General features: G+C 43.1%; 1 protein-coding gene across 5 annotated transcripts; it reads left to right on the top strand.

Annotated features, from left to right (window-relative positions):
- Window positions 1–712: 712 nt before the first annotated feature.
- On the top strand, window positions 713–8554 carry HAUS4 (HAUS augmin like complex subunit 4). Of its 5 annotated transcripts, XM_029239452.1 has the most exons (11): window positions 713–885; window positions 1923–2054; window positions 2555–2639; window positions 4111–4253; window positions 4344–4475; window positions 4816–4950; window positions 6100–6196; window positions 7087–7232; window positions 7376–7506; window positions 7868–7936; window positions 8081–8554. In XM_029239452.1, exons 3-11 carry the CDS (start codon window positions 2585–2587, stop codon window positions 8262–8264), a joined length of 1092 nt encoding a protein of 363 aa, XP_029095285.1. In that variant the 5' UTR covers window positions 713–885; window positions 1923–2054; window positions 2555–2584; the 3' UTR covers window positions 8265–8554. The 5 variants fall into 5 exon arrangements, with proteins under 5 accessions (XP_029095285.1, XP_029095286.1, XP_029095287.1 ...); XM_029239453.1 differs by lacking the exon at window positions 1923–2054 and having other exon boundaries at window positions 720–885; XM_029239454.1 differs by lacking the exons at window positions 713–885; window positions 1923–2054 and having other exon boundaries at window positions 2087–2639.
- Window positions 8555–22804: the final 14250 nt, after the last annotated feature.

The following is a 22804-nucleotide window of genomic DNA, read 5'->3' as shown; positions in this document are numbered from 1 at the left end:
ACCTTTTGACCATGAGGGGATTGCGAAGAGAACTGTAAACAACCTTGATACCAGGGAGCTACTAAGAAGCCTTAGGACCCCCAGCTCCAGACTTCTGGTTAAGCAAACAATAAATGTCCACATAGTCTAAAAAAGGAAGACAGGGGTTTTAGTGAAGGATGAGAGGTAAAGGAGAGGGCAGAGGAGGAGCCTGGGGGAGGAAATTGGATGGGAAGCCCATCCAAGGGGCAGGGCTGGCAGCGCCAGTGGGCGGCAGGTCTGGGAAGGTTCAGAGGGCCCTTGGGTCAGGTTTACACTCTGCAAGCCGCGACCTTGAGCAAGCCACGTAACCTCTTTGCGCTTTAGTCTTCCCCTCTGTAAAATGGGTATGATAGTGACTTCCTCGTAGGACACTCTAAGAACTAAACGGGGCGGGGCAAGGGAAGTAAAACTCTTGGCATAGTCTGACTCATTGTGGGCCCTCAGTAGAAGCCAGCAATTATTACCGTCTTCTCAACGTTTGCCCTCAACATGGGGGAAGGTACCCAGGAGAAATGGTAAAGAAGTCTGCCTACGACGTCTCCCTTTCCCAGCCCGGATTCCGAACACCCAGTCTTCCGGCCGTTGGGGTCTAAGGGCGCGAGCGAGGCGGGGGGCGGAGCCTGCGTTCCCGCCTCGAGCGGGGCCCCGCCCCCTACCACTGCCTCCGGTGAGCTTTCGGCCTTTTCCCCACCCCCGACCTCCCCGCGCGGTCCTCCCGGGCCTAGCTTCCCGCAGCCCCTGAGCCCGGTCCGAGGGAGAGGTTCCGGAGCCCGGGCGCGGCCGGGGGCCGGGTGTTGCCGCCGGCCTGCCCGCCCCAGCCCCCTCGGCACTGCCTCGGGAGCTTCAGCTGCCCACGCTGTGCAGGTTTGCTCCGGAGGGTCGGCGGGCGGCGCTGCGGGGAGGAGGAGCGCTGGGAGGGTTAAGCCGGCCAGTCCCCGGTATACGGTCGCCGAGACCGCCCTCGGCCTTGGGAATCCTTGACTGCCCAGGCGGAAGGAAAGTAGGCGCTGGAGAGCCCGCGCCGCATTTTGATTCATCTCGGGCTCTGTAAGGGTCACATCTTGTGAAAATACCTGCAAAATCAATTTAACGTTCAGTGCAGCGTGTAAAGACAGATCTAAGAATTTAAAAGACGCCTGAGTCAGAACATTTAAATGCTTCGGTCCTTGTATCACCGTTTAAACACGTCTGAGTGCAAAGGGTGGAGAATCGAGCCTGATTGCCGCCACCGTTCACGCCCTGTAGCACTTTAAAAGGGTAGAGGAAAGCACCCTAAAAAACCCCAAGTGGGCACTTCCCCTAGGGAGGGAAGAACAGCTGACTTTTTTTGAAATTTGGGTTGGTCCTCATTTCCGTGGGCGAAGTTTCCCTGCAAAATTTATTTTCAGGCTTAGATCCGTGATAAACAGAATGCTAAAACACTAAGTAGTGGCTTTTGTTGACAAGTCGGTTGTGTTATTAATTCTTAATGTCTCATCCAAGGCAGGAACCGTTATCTCAGTTTTGCAGGTGGGAAAAAGTTTGGCACAAAAAATCAATTCCCTTAAATTTGCACAGAAGCAACGGCTGAGCCGCAAATTAAGTCTTAGCATTCTGATACCTCAGCTACGTCCCCCTCTAGACCATGTTACAACACAAATGAGTAGTTACTTTGATGTCTCCTAAAACCAGGGAGTAAACCAAATGTTCTGTGGATATGAAGTGTTAAATCATAGTAACCTATGTCTGTTCTGCTTTGGGAGGCTCAGCTTCCCTTTGGAGTTTGATACTTTGCAGAGAGGAGGGGGTGGAGCAAAGAAAGAAAAAAATGGGAAGTCATGTCAAGGGAAAAATTTTGTCTCCACAGAGTCCAAACTGTGCCCATCTTTACTGCCTTTTTGTGTTGATGTCATTCTTTTCAGTGTACTCCGTGTTCTGGCAAAACACCGACGGCTCACGTCGTCCTCCCGGCCTCAGACGCATTAATACACCTTTGAGTTCCTCTTCTGGCCCTGACCTCCCTGTCAGTCTTCTTGTCATGCTCTTTCCTCCAGGTGCTCTTTACTAACACTGTTATGTGAAAACCAGTTGTTTTTGTTCAAGTGTGGAATGATTCGTCACTCCAGAAGGATGTTTCTAGAGTTAATGATCAAAAACTACCAACAGATCTCAGATGAAAGGACAAGTTAAAGAAGCACAAGAAACTATTGTGGAATTTGATAGCTGGCTTATTTGACTGGAGAAAAAAGCAGACCTGGATTTTTTTCCCCCTTTTCCCAGTTCACTCATAACTGGAAAGCAGCAGCTCAGTTTTAACCTTAGACATAATGGTGGGGGGAGGGGGCCATCCTCCTGTTTAGACTAGTGAATTGGAAAGTTTCCTTTCCCAAGGAGGCTCCTTTTCAGACAGGACCCAGGATGTGTGACATAGTCCCCGCCCTGTAAGAGGTGTTTCTCCTCCCCAGCTTGTAGATGACAGAAATTTGAACCCAAGGTAGTTGTCTCTCTGGAGCAGCCAAGCCAGTTTATTTATCTTTTTGTTTCTTTTACTCAGTTGGACAGATAAGAATCACAAGAAAAGCAGATGGCATCCAGGGATTTCTGCTCATCTGGAGAAGGGATGGAAATACTCCAACAAGGTAAGTGTAGCCATCTGAAAGAGGATTGAGGACTTATCCAGAGAGGTCTTATCTAGGGTCTTGTCGTCTATAATCAAAAGGGGGAATTCCCTGGTGGTCCAGTGGTTAGGATTCGGTGCTTTCACTGCCATGGCCTGGGTTCATCCCCTGGTTGGGGAACTGAGATACCATGCGACGTTGCCAAAAAAAATTAAAAAAGGATTTATAATGTTCACCAGTATGGTTTCTCGCACAGAAGCCTAACTTTCTAGAGGAACTAGAATACCTGAAGATTCTTAAACACTCTTATTGGCAGACAGATTATACTGACTCCTGTTCGGTACCTGCTAGTGCAGTAGACTAAAATTTCAAGATGCTCCCATGCTGAGTTAGCCAGCATATCCTGAAGATGAGCGTGGCCAGTGAACTTTTGAAAGCTACCTTCCTACCTGTGTCTTGAATTTTCTCATATCTTGTCCTCCAAAATCTCAGATCCTTCCATATCTTGAATTCTTTGCATATCTCAAATCCTTTCTTGAATCCTTCAAAAACTTGAATCTTCTGTATTTTGACCATTTCCATAGTGATCTTTCAATGCCTTTGAGGGAAAAAAAAGAGAGATTTCTTATTCTCTGAAAGGACTCTGGTATGATGGTCCAAAGAATGAAAATGTAAGTGTTTGGTGAGTGGGAGTAAAACATAAGACCTCAGCAGAAAGCACGTGGGAAAAGAGATGGAAAAAAAGCCCTTTGAGCATATGGAATAAACAGTGGATCCTGACTTCTTGCACTTTTTCTCACGCATGTGCTGTTCTGCATCCACATGGGTTACTCATTCTATTTACAATAAGGAGAATTTGGTTAAATTTTTTATTTCCTGTTAAGAATATACCTTCTCTCAGTCTTGCTTATGCGACTAGAGATCCCATACAAAGAGGGAACTTTACACGTGGTTTTTTTTTTTTCCTTCCTCAAGAGCTCTAGGTATTCTGTGTGAATGAGGCATTTTAGGTACTGTGGTATACCAAAGAGTCCCTTATTCTTGATTCTCTTTGTCTAATATTTTCCAACTGCATTTCCATTTTCTAAGATCTTAGTTTTTTTAAGACTCATTGCCTAATTCTTGATTAATGTCCTTGTATATAATATAAATGCTTGTTACTTTGAGTATTGCCTCTAGTTTATTTGTGGATTTTTTTCTTTCTTTCTTTCTCTTTTGGCCATGCCACGGGGCTTGTGGGATCTTAGTTCCTTGACCAGGGATTGAACCCCGGGCCCTCAGCAGTGAAAGCACAAGGTCCTTACCACTGGACCGCCAGGGAATTCCCTATTTTTTGATTTTCTTAAAATTTTCATTCGATTTAGAAAACTTCCCTACCAAAAACCTAGGGGTTTTTTGGAAGTGAGTATTAAGCTAAGAGTTATGCTCAGTTATATAAATTGAGTCCATACTGTCTTTGCTTTTTGGTCCCTATGGGGGACATCCCTTTAAGTGTGCAGCAAACAGCTTCCTCCTTGTAACCTGAGTGAAGAGGACCTATTACAGAACCCACACTTCAGCAAACTGCTGCTGAGTCTCTCACAACACATGGACGAGAGTGGCTTAAGCCTCACACTGGCAAAGGAGCAGGCTCAGGTAAGGGCCCTGGGAGAAGGGCTAATAGGGAGGAAGGAAATATCTTCTGAGAAAGAGGGGTTCCTACCTGGGATTTTTTTGGTTTTCTAGGTGTGGAAGGAAGTTCGATTGCATAAGACAACGTGGTTAAGGTCTGAAATTTTACAGAGAGTCATTCAAGAGCTGCTTGTGGACTACTATGTGAAGACACAAGACAGAAATTTAACTTCTGAGGACAAAAAGGTGAGGCAGGAGAGATGAAGTAGGCATTGGTACCAGCTGTAGGAATGACGAGGCCAGCTATGGCTTCAACTGATTCTATGATCCGGGGGAAATAGGAGCTTTGAGTAGTGGTTATCAAGAAGGAAAGGGACTGTGGTTATGGGGAAGAGGTGGATGTGTTGTCAGGGTTTTGAAAAGAAAGATTGACAGGAGAAAGTACTGGCAGCTGGGAAGTCATCCGAAGGGGATGACACGTTTGAGGACTTTGAAGATGTGTGAAAAACTGGTTTGTGAGGATGGAGGAGATGGAGTGGGAGAAGTTTTATAGTAACTTCTTTTTGTTTTTTATTCTCTCTCTCAGTTTCACGAGACCCTTGAACAGCGGCTGCTCGTGACTGAGCTGACACAGCTCTTAGGTCCCAGCCAGGAGAGGGAGGTGCCCCCACTGCTTGGGCTGGAGAAGGTGGACCTTCTGGAGCTCATGCCACCCTCAGAGGTTGGCGGGGGGCAGATATTGGGACCAAAGAAGGGAAATGGGTTAATTTCTCCCATATATTTAAACATTTTTTGGTTAACCTTTATTGTTTCTATAAAAATGAAACATGTTCGTGGTGGTCAAACTCAAGTAAATAAGAAAGACATTACAAGGAAGAAAGTAAAAGCTGAAATACTAAATCTAGAAATAAATGCAGTATTATTATATACAGCTTGACATAAATAGTATTATACCTTCCATACCTGTATAGAGAGTATAATCTGTTCTCACAATATATTTTGGACTTTTTTCAAGTATATGATTATTTTAAGGTATATATATTTCTTTTCAAATAACTGTAAATAAGATGATACCTCCTAAAACACTCTTTTATTTTTTTTTAATTGAAGTGTAGTTGATTTACAATGTTGTGTTAGTTTCAGGTGTACAGCAAAGTGATTCAGTTATATGTATATTTATATCTATTCTTCTTCAGATTCTTTTCCCTTATAGGTTATTATAAAACATTGAGTAGAGTTCCCTGTGCTCTACAGTAGGTCCTTGTTGGTTATCTATTTTATATATAGTAGTGTGTGTATTGTTAATCCCACCCTCCTAATTTATCCCTCTCACCTTCCTCAGGCACTCACAGCAGTGTCCAGGCACATAGTTGGTGCTCAGAGTCCTTATTGTATCATCAGTTTAAATTACAGATAGGATTCCATTGTATGGATGTAGCATAATTTGCTTAACCTTATTGATGGATATTAATTTAAGGTTATTTCCACATTTTTGCTGGTAGAAACCACACTGATAGGAACATGCTAGTTCATACATGTCTTTGTATGATTATTTTCCGAGTGTTAGTGCTTGAATTGGGATCACCAGGTCACAGGCTACACACATTGAACACACTGGTACGTACTGCCAAACTGCTGTCCAGAGAAGAGCTCCCAGTGCACCTAGGTCCCCACATTTTCATCAACATGGGATCTTGACAGTCATTGTATTCTTTGCTAATTTGATGGGTTAAAAATTAATCTCCCTGATGTCTCTTGATGCATTTTCTTTGGTTATCATTGAGACTGTTAGTCATCACATATTCATTCACTGGATCTTTCTAGTTCCAACAGTCTGTCTACATCTCACTTTTCACTTCTGTGGCTGTAGGATTTTATGTGGATGAGAGCCCGGCTCCTGCTTGAAGTGGAGGAGCAGCTCAAGAAGAAATGTTTCACCCTGCTCTGCTACCACAATCCCAGTTCAGGTGCGTGCTGGCTGTGTTCTGTTCATGGCTGGCCTTCAGGGCTCCTGGTCTTCTCTTTTGAGAATAATGTGTTTGAATTTTAGATTTGGGACAGAAGCTGAGAAGCGTTGGAAATGTTTACTTGTTTGTTTCCTTGCTGGTAGAATAAAAGCAAGAAATTTTGTACAGACTTCTTTTATTCAGCAAAGTGGCAGCGTCCTCTTGCTGCAGGGAAGGATGGTTCGTTCTTAAGAGAATCAGAATGAAATAGGGAGTAAAATTCAGGTTAATAGGAGTTGACCTTATCTTTATTTCTATGATTTAAGAGTTAAGGGCCGGGGCTTCCCTGGTGGCGCAGTGGTTAAGAATCCACCTACCAATGCAGGGGACACGGGTTTGAGCCCTGGTCCGGGAAGGTCCCACGTGCCGTGGAGCAAGTAAGCCCACGCGCCACAACTACCGAGCCTGTGCTCTAGAACCCGTGCGCCACGACTGCTGAAGCCCGCGCATCTAGAGCCCGTGCTCCGCAACAGGAGAAGCCACCAGAATGAGAAGCCCGCACACCGCAATGAAGAGTAGCCCCCGCTCAGTGCAACTAGAGAAAGCCCACGAACAGCAACGAAGACCCAATGCAGCCAAAAATAATAAATAAATAAAATAAATAAATAAATAAAAAAGACCCAACACAGCCATAAATAAAAAAATTATTTTTACAAAAAGATTAATAAAAAAGAATTAAGGGCCAAATCTGGAAAGTAAGAGAACTGGGCTGTTTTTACCAGGCCATCAGAAGAAAACCTGGAGGAAGACAGAATCTGTAGGGTTAGATATCGGATAGGGGCACTGAAACATGGCCTTCAAAGGGCAGGAGCAATTAGGGTTTTCCTATCCAGCGCTCTGTCTCTGCCCAGATTCAGACAGTGAAACCCTGAAGGCAGCAAAGGTATGGAACCTCGCAGAGGTCCTGGTGGGTGAGAAGCAGCAGTGCCAGGATGCCAAGAGCCAGCAGAAGGAGCAGATGGTGCTCCTGGAGAAGAAGAGTGCCACCTACTCCCAGGTTTGGCAGGGCGGTGGGATGGCCTCCTTTCTTTTTTACCCTGACCCCAGGGGCCCCTCTGGGGAAGCCAGGGGTTTCTGATCTGCTTTCTTTTCTACCCTCTTTCATGGCCGCCCTCTTGCTCCTGCCTCCCGGGTGCTCAGGTGCTTCTTCGCTGCCTGGCCTTGCTGCAGAGGCTTCTTCAGGAGCACCGGCTGAAGACTCAGTCTGAGCTGGACCGTATCAATGCCCAGTACCTGGAGGTCAAGTGCAGCGCCATGATCCTTAAGCTGCGGTGAGCTGTGAGCGCCGCGGATCTGAGGGACTCCATCTCATACACCACCCACTCCAACCCTCGCCCTCATCTCTTTCGTCTCCATCGCGCCTGGCACCCTGTGGGTGTTCAGTAAATGTCACATAGCAGTATTAGCCTTTGGATTACTCTAAAGCTGTCAACATTCTTGGGTCTTTTATTTTAAAGCCCTCTGAAGTAGGTGGTTTACTGTGAGCTAAATTGCTCGGGAATTTGGAATGACCTTGTTTATCCTGTCACTGCTCAACACAGGACCTTGACCGTTGGCAGGTCCTGGGTCCCATTCCTAAGTCTACTGCTGTTAGGGATCCTCAGCTTGACATTTCTTTCTTCCCTCGGTCAGGATGGAAGAGCTCAAGATTTTGTCTGACACTTACACTGATGAGAAAGTGGAAGTTCATCGTCTCATTAGGTGAGAACTCCCAAGAGCCTGACGCAGCTATTCAGAGCTGGTCCCCATACCCTCCAGACTCATTCATTTTACTGCCTTCTCATTCTCGTGTAGTTTCTGAGGAACCAGATCCTTATATTGTATCTTCTGTGCCTGGGCTTTTAGGGACCGTTTGGAGGGGGCCATTCACCTACAAGAGCAGGACATGGAGAAGTCCCGACAGGTCCTGAACACCTATGAGGTCCTCGGGGAGGAGTTTGACAGGCTGGTGAAAGAGTACACCCAACTCAAGCAGGCAACTGAGAACAAGCGCTGGGCCCTCCAGGAGTTCAACAAGGCCTGCTGCTGAGTGTGGGTGGGGCCAGGAGGCTCAGCTTCTGCATAGGGGCTGCCTCCTCCTCTTCCTGCTGGAAGGGCCACCTCCACCTGAGCCCACCTTCACTCAAGGGGGCGTGGGGACACTTGCTCGAAACACTGCAGTCCTTTAGGCACCCTCCTGGTTTTTCTTCCTTGTCTACAATGAGAGTCTCTTCTAGCAAATGTAACAGATTTGTATAATTTTCTGTACAGCTATTTGTCAGTGTCAGCCCTGTATCATACCTGATTATCTCCTGAATAAAGTGATAATGTTGTATCTGAGGATTTTAGTCATTTTCCTTTGGGCAAAGATAAAAAAAGAATATCAAAGGCTATATGGAAAAAAAAAAAAAGGCTATACGGATAAGGAGGGAAACTGAGTGGATCCAAATAGAGATAGATCCGTAATGCTTACTCAAAGTGAGGGAGGTTGAAGGGCCAGCCCACCCACGTGGAGTCTTTCTATTTATTTATTTATTTATTTTTGGCTATGTTGGGTCTTCGTTGCTGTGCTCAGTCTTTCTCTAGTTGCGGTGAGAGGGGTTCTCATTGCGGTGGCTTCTCGTTGTGGAGCACGGGCTCTAGGCATGCGGGCTTCAGTAGTTGTAGCACGTGGGCTCAGTAGTTGTGACTCACGGGCTCTAGATCGCAGGCTCAGTAGTTGTGGCACATGGGCTTAGTTGCTCTGCAGCATGCGGTATCTTCCCAGACCAGGGCTTGAACTGGTGCCCCCTGCATTGGCAGGTGGATTCTTAACCACTGCGCCACCAGGGAAGTCCCATGTGGAGCCTTAGGGGCTTTGTTCTTAGCAGAAGTGGATTAAAACTGGTCTTGCTCTTGAAGAACTATAGTCTCCAGAGGAGTGCTAGATGCTCAGATGGATAGGGAACTATTCTGTCACTGTGGCTCTCAGTGGGGCGGGTATGATAAAGTAGCAGGGCATCCAGCTCGGTTACAGGAAAGGACACAAGGCATTTGTGTTCCTGCTTCCCTCTGGTGTGGTTTGAGGGTTACTTCTTTCTCTGAGAGCAGAGGGTGGGAGGAGATCACCCTGAGGAACCAAGTTCACGGTCTATTTAGCTTAGAAAAAGGCAGGGCCCTGGCTGGTGTCAAAGTCAGGGACTGCAAACAAGCACAAGACCGACAACCTTATTTAGAAGGGCCTACCCAGCTTCTCAAACCACTTTCCAGGGAGACTGTCTCAAGGTGCTCTTTTGCTAAGATCAAGTAATGATGGTTTTGGATTGATTCATAGGAAAAATTAAGGTCTTTGACTCAACTTTAAATTTTTCTGTAAATAGTGCTTACTTCCATTTATCTATAAGCAAGTGCTGGCCCACACAAAATGAACAAGAGCAATTAGATTGTACTGTCAGGCCACTCAAGACAGCTGTTCTCTTGCTCTTTGTACATCCCCTGCTTGACCAGTCCCTGCTTCACCTGCACCCTACTCATGTGAACGTGCTTGCCCCCAGCCCCAGCTAGTGATCATTCCTTAGGCCAGAACGGCTCCACCTGCTAGTTTATTTAAGGGAAACATCTGCCCTCCTGACGGTTGCTAACCTGAGGGGCTGTGAGGGATGTGCCTAGCTGCTGGTTTTCCTCGTAGCTGATGAGCCAGCCTGACTTAAATCCCCCCTATAAATGGTAGCCTCCTTCTCCCCCAAGTGGTGAAGATTGCTGCCATGTCCTGCCTGCTCTCTGCCATCAGCAGGGGTTGGGGGCTGTTGCTCCAGGACCCTTTTGCTGTGAACATGTAAGATTCCCTGTCCAATAAGACACGGATGTCTCTGTCACTGACTCTGGGCTATTTCTTAGGTCTCGAGGCTGGGCAGCTACAAGGCTTGCAGGCCTGCGGGGTCAGCCCAACATAGATCAATGTAAAAACTCAGAAACAGTCAATATTGCTTAGTTATACTATAATTTTTAACTTAACATTTTTGGGGGAATGTTTTCAAACCTGCAGAAAAGTTGAAAGAATGGTATGACAAGCACCAGGATACGTTTTTCTTTTTCCTTCAATTTCAAAATTATAGTTGATTTACAGCGTCATGTTAGTTTCGGGTGTATAGCAAAGTGATTCAGTTTTATATATGTATATATATATATATATATATATATATATATATATTCTTTTTCAGATTCTTTTCCATTATAGGTTATTTCAAGATAGTGAATATAGTTCCCTGCACTATACAGTAGGTCCTTGTTGTTTATCTATTTTACATATATAGTGGTGTGTATCTGTTAATCCCAAACCCCTAATTTATCCCTCCCTCCCTCCCCTTTGCCCTTTGGTAACCATAAGATTGTTTTCTATGTGAGTCTGTCTCTGTTTTATGAATAAGTTCATTTGTATAATTTTTTTAGATTCCACATATAAGTGATATCATATGATATTTGTATTTCTCTTTCCGACTTACTTAGTACGATAATCTCTAGGTCCATCCATGTTGCTGCAAATGGCATTATTTCATTCTTTTTTATGGCTGAGTAGTATTCCATTGTATATATATACCACACCTTCTTTATCCATTCATCTGTCAATGGATAAAGGACATTTAGGTTGCTTCCACGTCTTGGCTATTATAAATAGTGTCACAATGAACATTGGGGTGCATATATCTTTTCTAATTAAAGTTTTCATCTTTTCCGGGTATATGCCCAGGAATGGGATTGCTAGATCATATGGTAACTCTATTTTTAGTTTTTTAAGGAACCTCCATACTGTCCTCCAGTGGCTGTACCAATTTACATTCTCACCAACAGTGTATGAGGGTTCCCTTTTCTTTACAAAGAGTGTTCAGTGCACCTGAAGAGAGCACTACGGTGCTGTGTCTTGATCCTTTCTTTCTTCACACTGACTGGAGATGGAAGGTTCGCAGTAGTAAATTTCTCTATTGTGGAGATGAGAAGGGGCCTTGGAGGGCAAGCAGAGAGGTTGAGCGAGAGCTGAGGGTTAGCATCTTGGACCTCAGCTGCCCTCTCCTCCTCACATTTTTCAGAAAAGATTTGCCTTTACTGTCTCTCATTCATTCTATCACACTCCTCTCTCTCTTCACTTACCTTTTACCACATCTGATCAAGAACCAAGTCTTGCTGGGAATTCCCTGGCAGTCCAATGGTTAGGAGTTGGCACTTTCACTGCCAGGCCAGGGTTCCCGATCCCTGGTCAGGGAACTAAGATCCCTGCAAGCCCCACAGCCCGGCTGAAAAAAAAAAAGAACCAGTCTTGTTGATTCTTCCTCCATAATGAGAGGCAAAGCATATCACCTCCAGAACTTGGAATAGGATCGCTCTCTGGAAGGAAACTAGGGCGCTCTCAGACAAGCAAAATCTGTCTCCTCCAGGCTTTCAAGGAGGAGTGAATATCCAGGTCTCAAGGGAGTGACCTTGCCTTCATTCTCCCTCAGCCACCACAAAAAGGCGAACCCGGCGCCCCCTGGAGGGCCCCTCACCCCATAAAAAGTCTCTCCACAATACCCATCCTAAAGGATCTGGACTAGGTTTGTTTTTTTGCTTTTTTTGTTTTTTTTATGTTTATTTATTTATTTGGTTGTACCAGGTCGTAGTTGCAGAAAGCGAGATCCTTAGTTGTGGCATACAAACTCTTAGTTGTGGCATGCATGTGGGATCTAGTTCCCTGATCAGGACCTGGGCCCCCTGCATTGGGAGCACAGAGTCTTATCCACTGCACCACCAGGGAAGTCCCTGGTCTAGGTTTTGTTAAGTGAGGCCTCCTTATACCTTGAGATAGTGAAAATATAGGCATCAACTCATCATGAACGAGGTTAGCAATCTGTAGAAAGAATTTTCCCTAAAAGATAGTTATATTCAAGTGGCTGAGGTCCAGCCAAAGTGGCTAAGTAAGGCCTGGTCTCAGAAAAATACAACTGAAATGTAGAAAGACCTAAATGTACTAAGCCTGGCTGAAGAAAGAATGTGTAACCAAACGTAAATGATTAGCCCAGAGTTTAGAAAAGGGTTAAAGAACAAGATCAGGGCTCTCCAGAGGCTCTGGACCCACCCAGCTGGAGCCAGGCCCTGAAGCAGAAGACCTCCCCAATGTCCTGCCACCTTGTGAGACCAGTCAGCATGGCCAATGGGCATCCTTCCCCTGCCACTGCCCCACCTTACTCAGGTCCTCATTTTGGGTCCCTGCAAATTGTCCTAACTGCCCCTCCTCTCATCTTATACACCACTGCCAGGCCAATTTTTATGATGATTCTGACTTGTTTTTCCCAGGTAGTTTGTAATTTTCACTTCATGTCTTTTCCCTGTTCAAAACATGTCAGGTGTCCCCACTGCATACCAATCACAGTCCACATGGCTTAGCTGGGAATTCAAGCCCTCACAGTGCAGCTCGACTTTCCAACCTTTTCCCACCACGCACACCTTCTACTCACCCTAAGCCACCCCCCAGTGGGCTTACTCACCCTTTCATGCTTTCCTGTGCTTGTTATGGTTCTATCCACCTGGCAAGAACTCTTCTGCTCATAAAATCCTATCATCTTGGAGGCCCACCTCAAGTTCTGCTTCCCCATGATCATTCCAGCTAGAAAAGATCTCACTGTCATTTAATACCCACAGCACTTTGTTACAACTTCTTTAAGGTGCCTGTCATGCAGGCCTTGAATTTCATTACCCCACTGGGCAGTGTGTTTAACCCTATCTACAACATCAGAGGCTCCTGGAGGGCAGCTGGTTGTAAAACAGGTGTTCTCAGTCTTTCTGGTCTCAGGACTCCTTTACTTGCCACTATTTTTAAGGACGCCAAAGAGATTTTGTTTATGTAAGTTTTATCTATAGATATTTCTCATATTAAAAATTAAAAGTGAGAGACTATCAGTGGTCTTTTCCTGAAGGATATCAGGAAAAAAATTACTTGGTTTTATTGAGCATGGTTGTTTCTTGAATATAATCCTTTGCCGAGATGGAGTCAGGTAGTATCCGAGCTCTAGTTAGTCACAACTGCTTTGATATTTAAATATGATCTTGATTAGATCTCAATTTTATAAACGCAGAACTTAATCCCTAGTGGCAAACGTAGAACCAAAAGAGCTTTTTTTTTTTTTTGCGGTACGCGGGCCTCTCACTGTTGTGGCCTCGCCCGTTGCGGAGCACAGGCTCCGGACCCGCAGGCTCAGTGGCCATGGCTCACGGGCCCAGCCGCTCCGCAACACGTGGGATCTTCCCGGACCGGGGCACGAACCCGTGTCCCCTGCATCGGCAGGCGGACTCTCAACCACTGCACCACCAGGGAAGCCCCCAAAAGAACTTTTTTTAAAAAATAATTTTTTTATTGACGTATAGTTGATTTACAATGTCGTGTTAGTTTCAGGTGTACAGCACAGTGATTCAATTATACATCTATATATACACACACACGTATATATACACATATATATATTCTTTTTCAGATTATCTTCCCCTATAGGTTATTACAAAATATTGAGTATATTTCCCTGTGCTATACAGTAGGTCCTTGTTGGTTATCTATTTTATTTATAGTTGTGTGTATATGTTAGTCCCAAACTCCTAATTTATCCCCTCTCCCTTTCCCCTTTGGTAAGTTTGTTTACTATGTCTGTGGGTCTATTTCTGTTTTTTAAATAAGTTCATTTGTATCTTTCTTTTTTTTTTAGATTCCACATATAAGCGATATTATATATTTGTCTTTCCAAAAGAGTTTTATGTACATGTCACAGGGAAGGAGGCAGCAAATGAGTAAGGCTTAAATGATTTTCTAATATTCCTTGATGTTTGATTGTCCTCTTCCTACTACAGATAAAACGCCACTGAGTGATATCAAGTATATGAATTACAAGCCTATGTCTTAAGAATGGGAACTTTCTATTCAGAAAAAATTGAAGATAATTGCTGGAAGTTTACTTGAACATTATTTTAAAAATTATTTTAAAGACTGAAGAAACTAATACAATAGAGAATGGTCTTAGTTGTCATTGTTAGAGAAAAGCAAAGAAAAAAAATCCAAGTAATTTAAATTTGACTTTGAAATGTGATTTGATATTTACATATTGAGATGATGTGTCTGATATCCCAGACATTAACAATATTTAATAAACTAAATATTTTCCCAATCAAAAAGGTTTTAAAAAGTGAGAAAATTTTAAAATATTTATTAATTCATTAAACATAATAAGCCCATTGCATGTTAACATAAATAATACATTTTAATTAAAAAACTGTGTTTTCCAAAACAAAAAAAACTTATGGGGCTTCCCTGGTGGTGCAGTGGTTAAGAATCCTCCTGCCAATGCAGGGGACATGGGTTTGAGCCCTAGTCCAGGAAGATCCCACATACCGCAGAGCAACTAAGCCCATGCGCCACAACTACTGAGCCTGCGCTCTAGAGCCCGCAAGCCACAACTACTGAGCCCGCGTGCCACAACTACTGAAGCCCACATGCCTAGAGCCCATGCTCCGCAACAAGAGAAGCCACCACGATGAGAAGCCCGCGCACTGCAACAAAGAGCAGCCCCCGCTCGCCGCAACGAGAGAAAACCCATGCGCAGCAACAAAGACCCAATGCAGACAAAAGTAAATTAATTTTTAAAAAAAACAAAAAAACCCCCACAAACTTATGAGAAGAGGGATATTGTTTTATATTTTTGCAAATCTCCTTGGTATCTGGCTTAATAGAAGGCAGTTGGATTCTCATATCTGCTTTCTGTTATGATATGTGGCTTTGGCTGAATAAAGAAAATCTGGCCTCACGCAGACACGTAGGAGATCCTCATGCACCTCCTAAAAAGGACTCAGGGAGCCCCCAAGGTCCTTGGACCACGTTTGGGGAAACGCTATTGCAAAAGAAAAAGCAATGGGTTGGGAATCAGAAGAACTGGATTCTTATTCTGGCTCTACTATTTAGTTGAAGCACAACTTTGTTCAAGACACTGAACCTCAGTTTTCTCGTATACAAAATAGATATATTAATAAGTCCTACCTCACAAGATTATGTCCTGAGCATTAGGACAAGATTATGTCCTGAGGTGAGATAATATATTTAAAGTACCTGGCCTGTGGTAGAGCTTAATAAATATTACTCTGCCCACAGAAAGACAAATACTGTATGATCTCACTTATATGTGAAATCTAAAAGACAAACTCATAGGAAAAGAGATCATACTTGTGGTTACCATAGGTGGAAAGTGGGGGAAGGGGTAATTGGAGGAAGGTGATCAAGAGGTACGAACTTCCAGTTATAAGATAAATAAGTCCTAGGGATGTACTGTACAACATGGTGACTATAGTTAACACTGCTGTATGATGTGTAGGAAAGTTGTTAAGAGAGCAAATCCTAAGAGTTCTCATCCCAAGGAGAAACATGTTTTTCTTTCTTTTCCTTTTTATTGTAACTATATAAGAAGATAGATGTTAGCCAAACCTGTTGTAAACATTTCACAATATATATAAATCAAACCATCATGCTGTACACCTTAAACTTATACAGTGATGTATGTCAATTATTTCTCAATAAAACTAGAAAAAAACCAAAAACAAACAACAAACCCAAAAATATTAGTCTGCCTAGGAGGACTGTTACGTTATTGCTATGAGCGAGAGTGACTGCTGAAGATCGGACAGCTACAGGGGCCTAAAGGGGGGGGGGGGGGCTTGGCTAGGTCTTCAAAAGAAAGAAGAATGGAAACAAGCAGAAAGACCAAGGAGAGATCACAGGTTTTAGATACATTGTAAAGATGTTTCCCACATAGTATAAACATGCTTATAGATAACTTGGAAAATACATTTTCCCCCGGCACATATTAAAGTCATTCTGCATGTACGATTTGTAATCTGTGTCATTTAATGGCATATCATGAACATTTCTCCATGTTTATTAAATTTTCTCTGACAACACTGATTTTAATGGCTGCTTAAGGTTTCCTTGCATGGGTGATTTATTTGACCATACCCCTATAGGATATCCAACTTGTTTTACATTTTTTGTAATCATAAAAAAAATACTACACTAGACATTTCTCTTAATGAATCTTTGTCCTAGTTTGTGAACATTGTCTAGGATAGCTTTCTAGAAGTAAAACTATAGATGATGTGTCTTAAGGTTAAGATCAAAGGCTCTGGAGTCAGTTGACCTAGGTTTGTACCCCATCTAAACCCCTTCTTAGGGGGGCAAGTCACTTAACCTCTCTAAGACTTAATTCCTTCACCCATAGATGGATAACATTTCCTTCCTCACTGGGTTCATGTGAAGATTCAGAGTTCTTGTGAATGTAAAGTGCTTTTCATAGAACCTGACACAAAATAAGGGCTCAATAAATGTTAGCTCTTATTACTATCATAAATGCATTCAGGGGACTTCCCTGCCAGTCCAGTGCTTAAGACTTCACCTTCTAATTCTGGGGGTGTGGGTTCAATCCCTGGTCGGGGAGCTACGATCCCACATGCTTCGTGGCCAAAAAACCAAAACATAAAACAGAAATATTGTAACAAATTCGATAAAGACTTTAAAAATGGTCCACATTAAAAAAATCTTTTAAAAAAATTGCATTCATATATTTAATCATCCATGTATACACATACAACTGGCCTGTTTCTGGGCTATTGGTTTTGTCTTTCTTTTTTTAATTTATTTTATTTTATTTTATTTTTATTTATTTATTTATTTTGCGTTGGGTCTTCGCTGCTGCATGCGGGATTTCTCTAGGTTGCGTCAAGCGGGGGCTACTCCCTGTTGAGGTGCGCAGGTTTCTCATTACAGTGGCTTCTCTTGTTGTGGAGCGCGGGCTTAAGTAGCTGTGGCACATGGGCTCAATAGTTGTGGCTCGCGGGCTTAGTTGCTCAGCGGCATGTGGGATCTTCCCAGACCAGGGCTCGAACCCGTGTTCCCTACATTGGCAGGAGTATTCTCAACCACTGTGCCACCAGGGAAGCCCCTGTCTTTTTTTCTCTGTCTATTCTTGTACCAACTGCACATTGTAGCCTTTTATTTATTTATACATTGCTTGTTTCATAAAGGGTTTGAGGTAACAGGCTAAAAATGTAGAGCAAATTCCGTCTCCTTTCTCCTCTTTTTAAAAATTTTTCTTTGATTTTCCTTTTTTAAAAATCTATCTTCCTTCCTTCCTTCCTTTCCTTCTTTCTTTCTTTCCTACCAGGTCTTAGTTGCGGCACACAGAATCTTTGTTGCTGCATGCAGGATCTTCGTTGTGGCATGCGTGATCTTTTGCGGCATGCATGATATTTAGTTGCGGCACATGAACTCTTAGTTGCGTGCGGCATGCATGTAGGATCTAGTTCCCTGACCAGTGATGGAACGCTGGACCCCCTGCATTGGGAGTGTGGAGTCTTAGCCATTGGACCACCAGGAAAGTCCCTTCTTTGCTTTTCTTGTCTGCTTTTTATTACAAATGAATGGTAGAATCATTTTATTAAGTAACAAAGGATTCCATTCAAATTGTGATTGAGGGACTTCCCTGGTGGCGCAGTGGTTAAGAATCCACCTGCCAATGCAGGGAACATGAGTTCGAGCCCTGGTCTGGGAATATCCCACATGCCGTGGAGCAACTAAGCCCGTGCGCCACAACTACTAAGCCCACGTGCCACAACTACTGAAGCCCGCGCACCTACAGGCCGTGCTCAGCAACAAGAGAAGCCACCGCAATGAGAAGCCTGCACACCACAATGGAGAGTAGCCCCCGCTCACTGCAACTAGAGAAAGCCCGCGCGCAGCAACAAAGACCCAACGCAGCCAAAAAAAATTTTTTTTTAATTAATTAAAAAAAAAAGAATTGTGACTGAATGTTGGAAAAGTGAGAAATTAATTTGGTAAGAATTGACATCTTTATAAGATTCATTTTCCGAAGAACATGACTCATTTCTCCATTTTTTTTCAGTCTTTCTCTCTCTCAGCAAAATTTTATGATTTTCTATACAAAAGTTCCTCTCATTTTCCAGTAAGGTTACAGCTAAGTATTTTATGGTGATGTTATTGTTACCTCTGTGAATGGGTAAAAAACTAATCACAATAGCTAATGTATATTGAAGGCCTCCTATGTGCAGATAGGTTCTAAATGCTTTACTATGTATATATATTTTTTATTTTACATTTTTTTCCAGTCTCCCAGTTTATCCCACCCCCCACCCAAATGCTTTACTATATTAACGAATTTAATGCTCATAACAGCTTTATGAGATAAGAACTATTATTTACATTCCTATTTTGTGGATGAGGAAACTGAGGCCAGAGGGGTTAGGTTCACATGGTTAATAAATGGATAAATAGGGCTTTAACCTCTTGCCATCTGGCTCCACTGCCCATGATCTTAACTACTATGTTATTGGGATATTTCCTAGTTCCCAGACCAGGGATCAAACCCATGCCCCCTGCATTGGAGGCATGGGGTCCTAACCATTGGACCGCCAGGGAAGTTCCGGGATATTTTTATTAATTATGTCTTCTAACTGGTTATCCTTAGTTTATAAGAAGGCTACAGATATGTTTTGTATTTGTCTTGTATTAAGTGATGTCGCTGAATGATATTATTAATTCTCATCATTTTAGAATTGATTCTCATGGATTTTCTATGTATACGATCATATCATCGCAAACAATGATAAATTTGCCTCTTTCCAAAAGTTATAACTGCCTTTAAAGAATTTCCAGTCATTGTATTGGATTTTTCAGAATAATATTAAATAACACAGTGATGAGACAAGACATTCTTGTATTATTTTATCTTTATATAAATTGTTGACTTCATAGACACATATATGTGTTTATATATAAAGAATATTAAGACTATTAAGAATGTTTTAGAAAATGGAATTGACTTACCATTTTCTGTTTGATGTCTATTAAAAATGATCAAATGTTTTTCTGCTTGCTTTATTTTTGACCTATTATATAAATAAATTTCCTAATACCTAACTTTGTGTTAATTCCTGAGGTAAACACTAATTGGTTCTGGTATATTATTATGTTAATATACTATTGACTTTTATTGTTAATCTTAAATATTTTAGGATTTTTACATTTATATTCCTAAGTGAGACAGGTCTATAGGTTTGCTTTATTTTTTTTCTGTGGAGGGGGCGGGTCCTATTTCTGACAGATTTTGATATTAGGTATATTCTGGCTTCATAAACAAATTGGGTAGTTTTCCATCTTTTTCTATGTTCCAGTACAGTTTCTACTTTCTATTCATTTTGACAGATAAATACTGTATAATAGAGATGACAAGGAAGAGAATGCAAATTGGCACAGATTATTTTGCCTCAGTAACTCTGCCACTTTTGTAGCTGGAGGAAAGCCTTGGTTGTGAAGAAGCAATTTGGAGCAGTAGGAGGGTCAAATGGGCCATTATTTTGGTGTTGAAGAGTGCAGCTGGCTGGGCAGGCACAGAGGTGAGTGAAGGTGGGCCTGGGGAGGGAAGCGAGGGCTGAAGAAGGAGGGGAGCCCAAGAGAAGGTGAAAGGAGGGTTTATAATGCACTGGCAGTGTTTAAACAAGGACATAAAAACAGAAGCAGGTAGAAGAACTGGGCCTGAAGGTGAGGAATGCTAGAGGGTAACAGGAGGGTTATCTGGGAGAGGGTACTTCTTCCCTTCCAAAAACGTTTCCAGTGCTCTAGCGTGTTTGTCACTGGCTCCTGTTGGAGAAAGTAACATTATTTCTCACCTGCCACCTCTCTGTCTTCATCCCAGCAAAGGCCTACATCCTATAGTATAACAGTGACTGACATGCTTCTGAGCACAAAAGTTCAGCAAGGAGAGCAGAGCAGAGGGAAGGAGAGCATAAGATGGACCTCACCAACTCTGACTTTATGCCTAGGGCCAAGTCCTTTAAAAGGTTCTCTATTTCTTTTTCAGTCCGTTCCTTCTGCTCCTCTGTAACTCATATAGACAGACCCACAGACCATGCTGTTCTTTAAGGCAAAGCAAAGTGCTGTAGGACAGGCAGAGAGCAATTTGGTGTGGAATTCCTGGGAACTGTTCAGCATTATGCTTGCCACATAGCGGAGGCCATTTTGAATGAAAAAACAAAGACATCCCAGACGAATGAAATTCAGCCCATCTAAATTTACCTTAAGGTCAGTCAGAAACTCTAGGCTCTTTTTATGCAAATCCTTTTGAAAATTATTTTAACTGATGGCAAAACTGACATTACTGTTTCATAGATTTCCTCTCTCCCTTTCACCCATGGAGGGGTTAGTTAACAGAGGAGCCTCCAGCTTGACATCAGGAGGAAGATTCCAGGAGCACAGATGGTCCACAGCCCAGATAATTAGCTTCTGAAGACAAAACAACATCTAATAAGTCTTCTGTGAATGTAGAGTTTGGTTGGGCACAGCTGGGGCAGAGAACAAGCAGGCCTCCCCAACAACTCTTTTTCTTCTTAAAATGTCGGCAGAGCACTCAGCCACTTCCTGTCAACTCCCTACTCATAAGACCTGCAGGGAAGAATTCAAATAAATATTGTAGACACTCCAGCCTAAAGGAGGGGAAGTATAACTCCCTACTCCTTAAGCGTGGAATGCACAAGTGACTTCCTTCTAAAGAGTACAGGATAGAAGGGGTGGGGGGAGGAGTGTAATTTTACAGTGGAGAAACCTGATAAACACTAGTTCTACCAGATGATAAACATCAACAGTCATAAATTATATTGATGGTATGTATTCTTGATATAATGTGATGAAAATGGCACTTTACCTCTGTGATCTTCCTCCCCCAAACCCATAATCCCAGTCTAATTATGAGAAAACCATCAGAAAAATTCCAATAGAGAGGTGTCCTTCAGTATACATGACCAGTACTCCTCAAAATTATCAAGGTCATCAAAAACAAGGAACATCTGACAAACTGTCACAGCCAAGAGGAGTCTAAGCAGACATGACAACTATATGTAATATGGTATCCTCGATGGGATGGTGGAACAGAAAGGAGACATTAGGTGAAACCTAAGAAAATCTGAATAAACTATGTACTTTAGTTAATAATAATAATGTATCAATTCTGGTCCATGAATAGTAATAAATGTACCATACTAATGTTAACATGTTAATAATAGAGAAAGCTGTAGGGAGGCATGAGAGAACTGGCTGTGTTGTACTACCTGCTGAAGTTTTCTGTAAATCTAAAACTGTTTTAAGAAATAAAGTCTAGGGGCTTCCCTGGTGGCGCAGTGGTTAAGAATCCGCCTGCCCTGGTCCGGGAAGATCCCACATGCCGTGGAGCAACTAAGCCCGTGTGCCACAACTGCTGAGCCTGTGCTCTAGAGCCCGCCAGCCACAACTGCTGGAGCTCGCGAGCCACAACTACTGAAGCCCGTGCACCTAGAGCCCGTGCTCCGCAATGAGAAGCCACTGCAATGAGAAGCCCACGCACCGCAACGAAGAGTAGCCCCCGCTCGCCACAACTACAGAAAGCCTGCGTGCAGCAACGAAGACCCAACGCAGCCAAAAAATAAATAAATTAAATAAATAAATAAATATATTTAAAAAAAGAAAGTGTAGTAATAATAATAAGATGGGACAAAATCACCTCCAACTCTCTTAGGCTTCATAGGCATTTTCTTCTTTAGCTTTCTAATCTTCATCCTTTTGGGGCACTTACATTGCCCGGGCTCCTTATAGCTTATCCTATCCACCCGTTCCGTATTTCTCAGAACTCTGACCCCCCACGGGCTACGGTGATCTCATTCAGTCTCATGGCTTCAGTCACTACCTCTCTAACGGCGATTTCCAAATCTTGTCTGGTTCAGGTCACTGTTCATCCAACTCTCTATTACACAGCGCCCCCTAGACGTCCAATTCAGCATTTTCAAACCCAAACCCTGATTCCCCTAAACCAGCTTCTACGGAGGCCAGAACCCTGGGTTATCACCCACAGACTTCCCTTTATCACGCTCCCTGTCAGTCGGTCCCTAAATTCTGTCAACGCCTCCTGCCTCGGGGCTTTTGTATTGTATTCTGTTTCCAACCCTGCTGCCAGGCCCTCAGCACTTCTGGCATCCCTACCTTCAGGTATTCCCTTTCTACGTCTTTCTTTGCTTTCCTTTCCTTCTTTTCCACCCCTGGAGCAGGCATTCACAAAGGAAAATGTAGAGGTTCTCTCAGGCCTCCGCCAGGCAGTTCATTACTCCTCTCTCCTCACTATATTTCCTCACCATGGGTTCCTTTTCTCTATCCTCAGTGTGTGTGTGTTTAGGTGTTTGTTTACTTTTTTTGTGTTTGAGATATAGAATCACAAAGACTTAGTGGCTGAATTGACACAATCTATTTAAAAATACACTAAGGCCCACACAAAGACCCCAGCCATCAACCCGGCTTTCTCAGGATTCGGATGGACCTAAGTAGTGACACAAGAATCACCTTTGAATTCGGTAAGGGGAAAAGCTGACATAAAATGGCTGCAAAACGCAATAAAATTAAGACTCAAAATGAGGGCGAGAGATAATGAGGAAATTTTTAAAAAGAAAGAAGGGGAGACTTTCAAAATACTGCTTATGACCATATTGCATGGGATGCGATAAAGTAAACACCTGTCCCTT

The sequence above is a fragment of the Monodon monoceros genome, unplaced genomic scaffold (assembly GCF_005190385.1).
Source record: "Monodon monoceros isolate NGI ecotype Baffin Bay Population unplaced genomic scaffold, NGI_Narwhal_1 Super_Scaffold_21, whole genome shotgun sequence".
Classification (NCBI taxonomy): Eukaryota; Metazoa; Chordata; class Mammalia; order Artiodactyla; family Monodontidae; genus Monodon; species Monodon monoceros.
The sequence above is the reverse complement of the archived record's forward strand: the minus strand, read 5'-3'. Positions and strand labels throughout refer to the sequence as shown.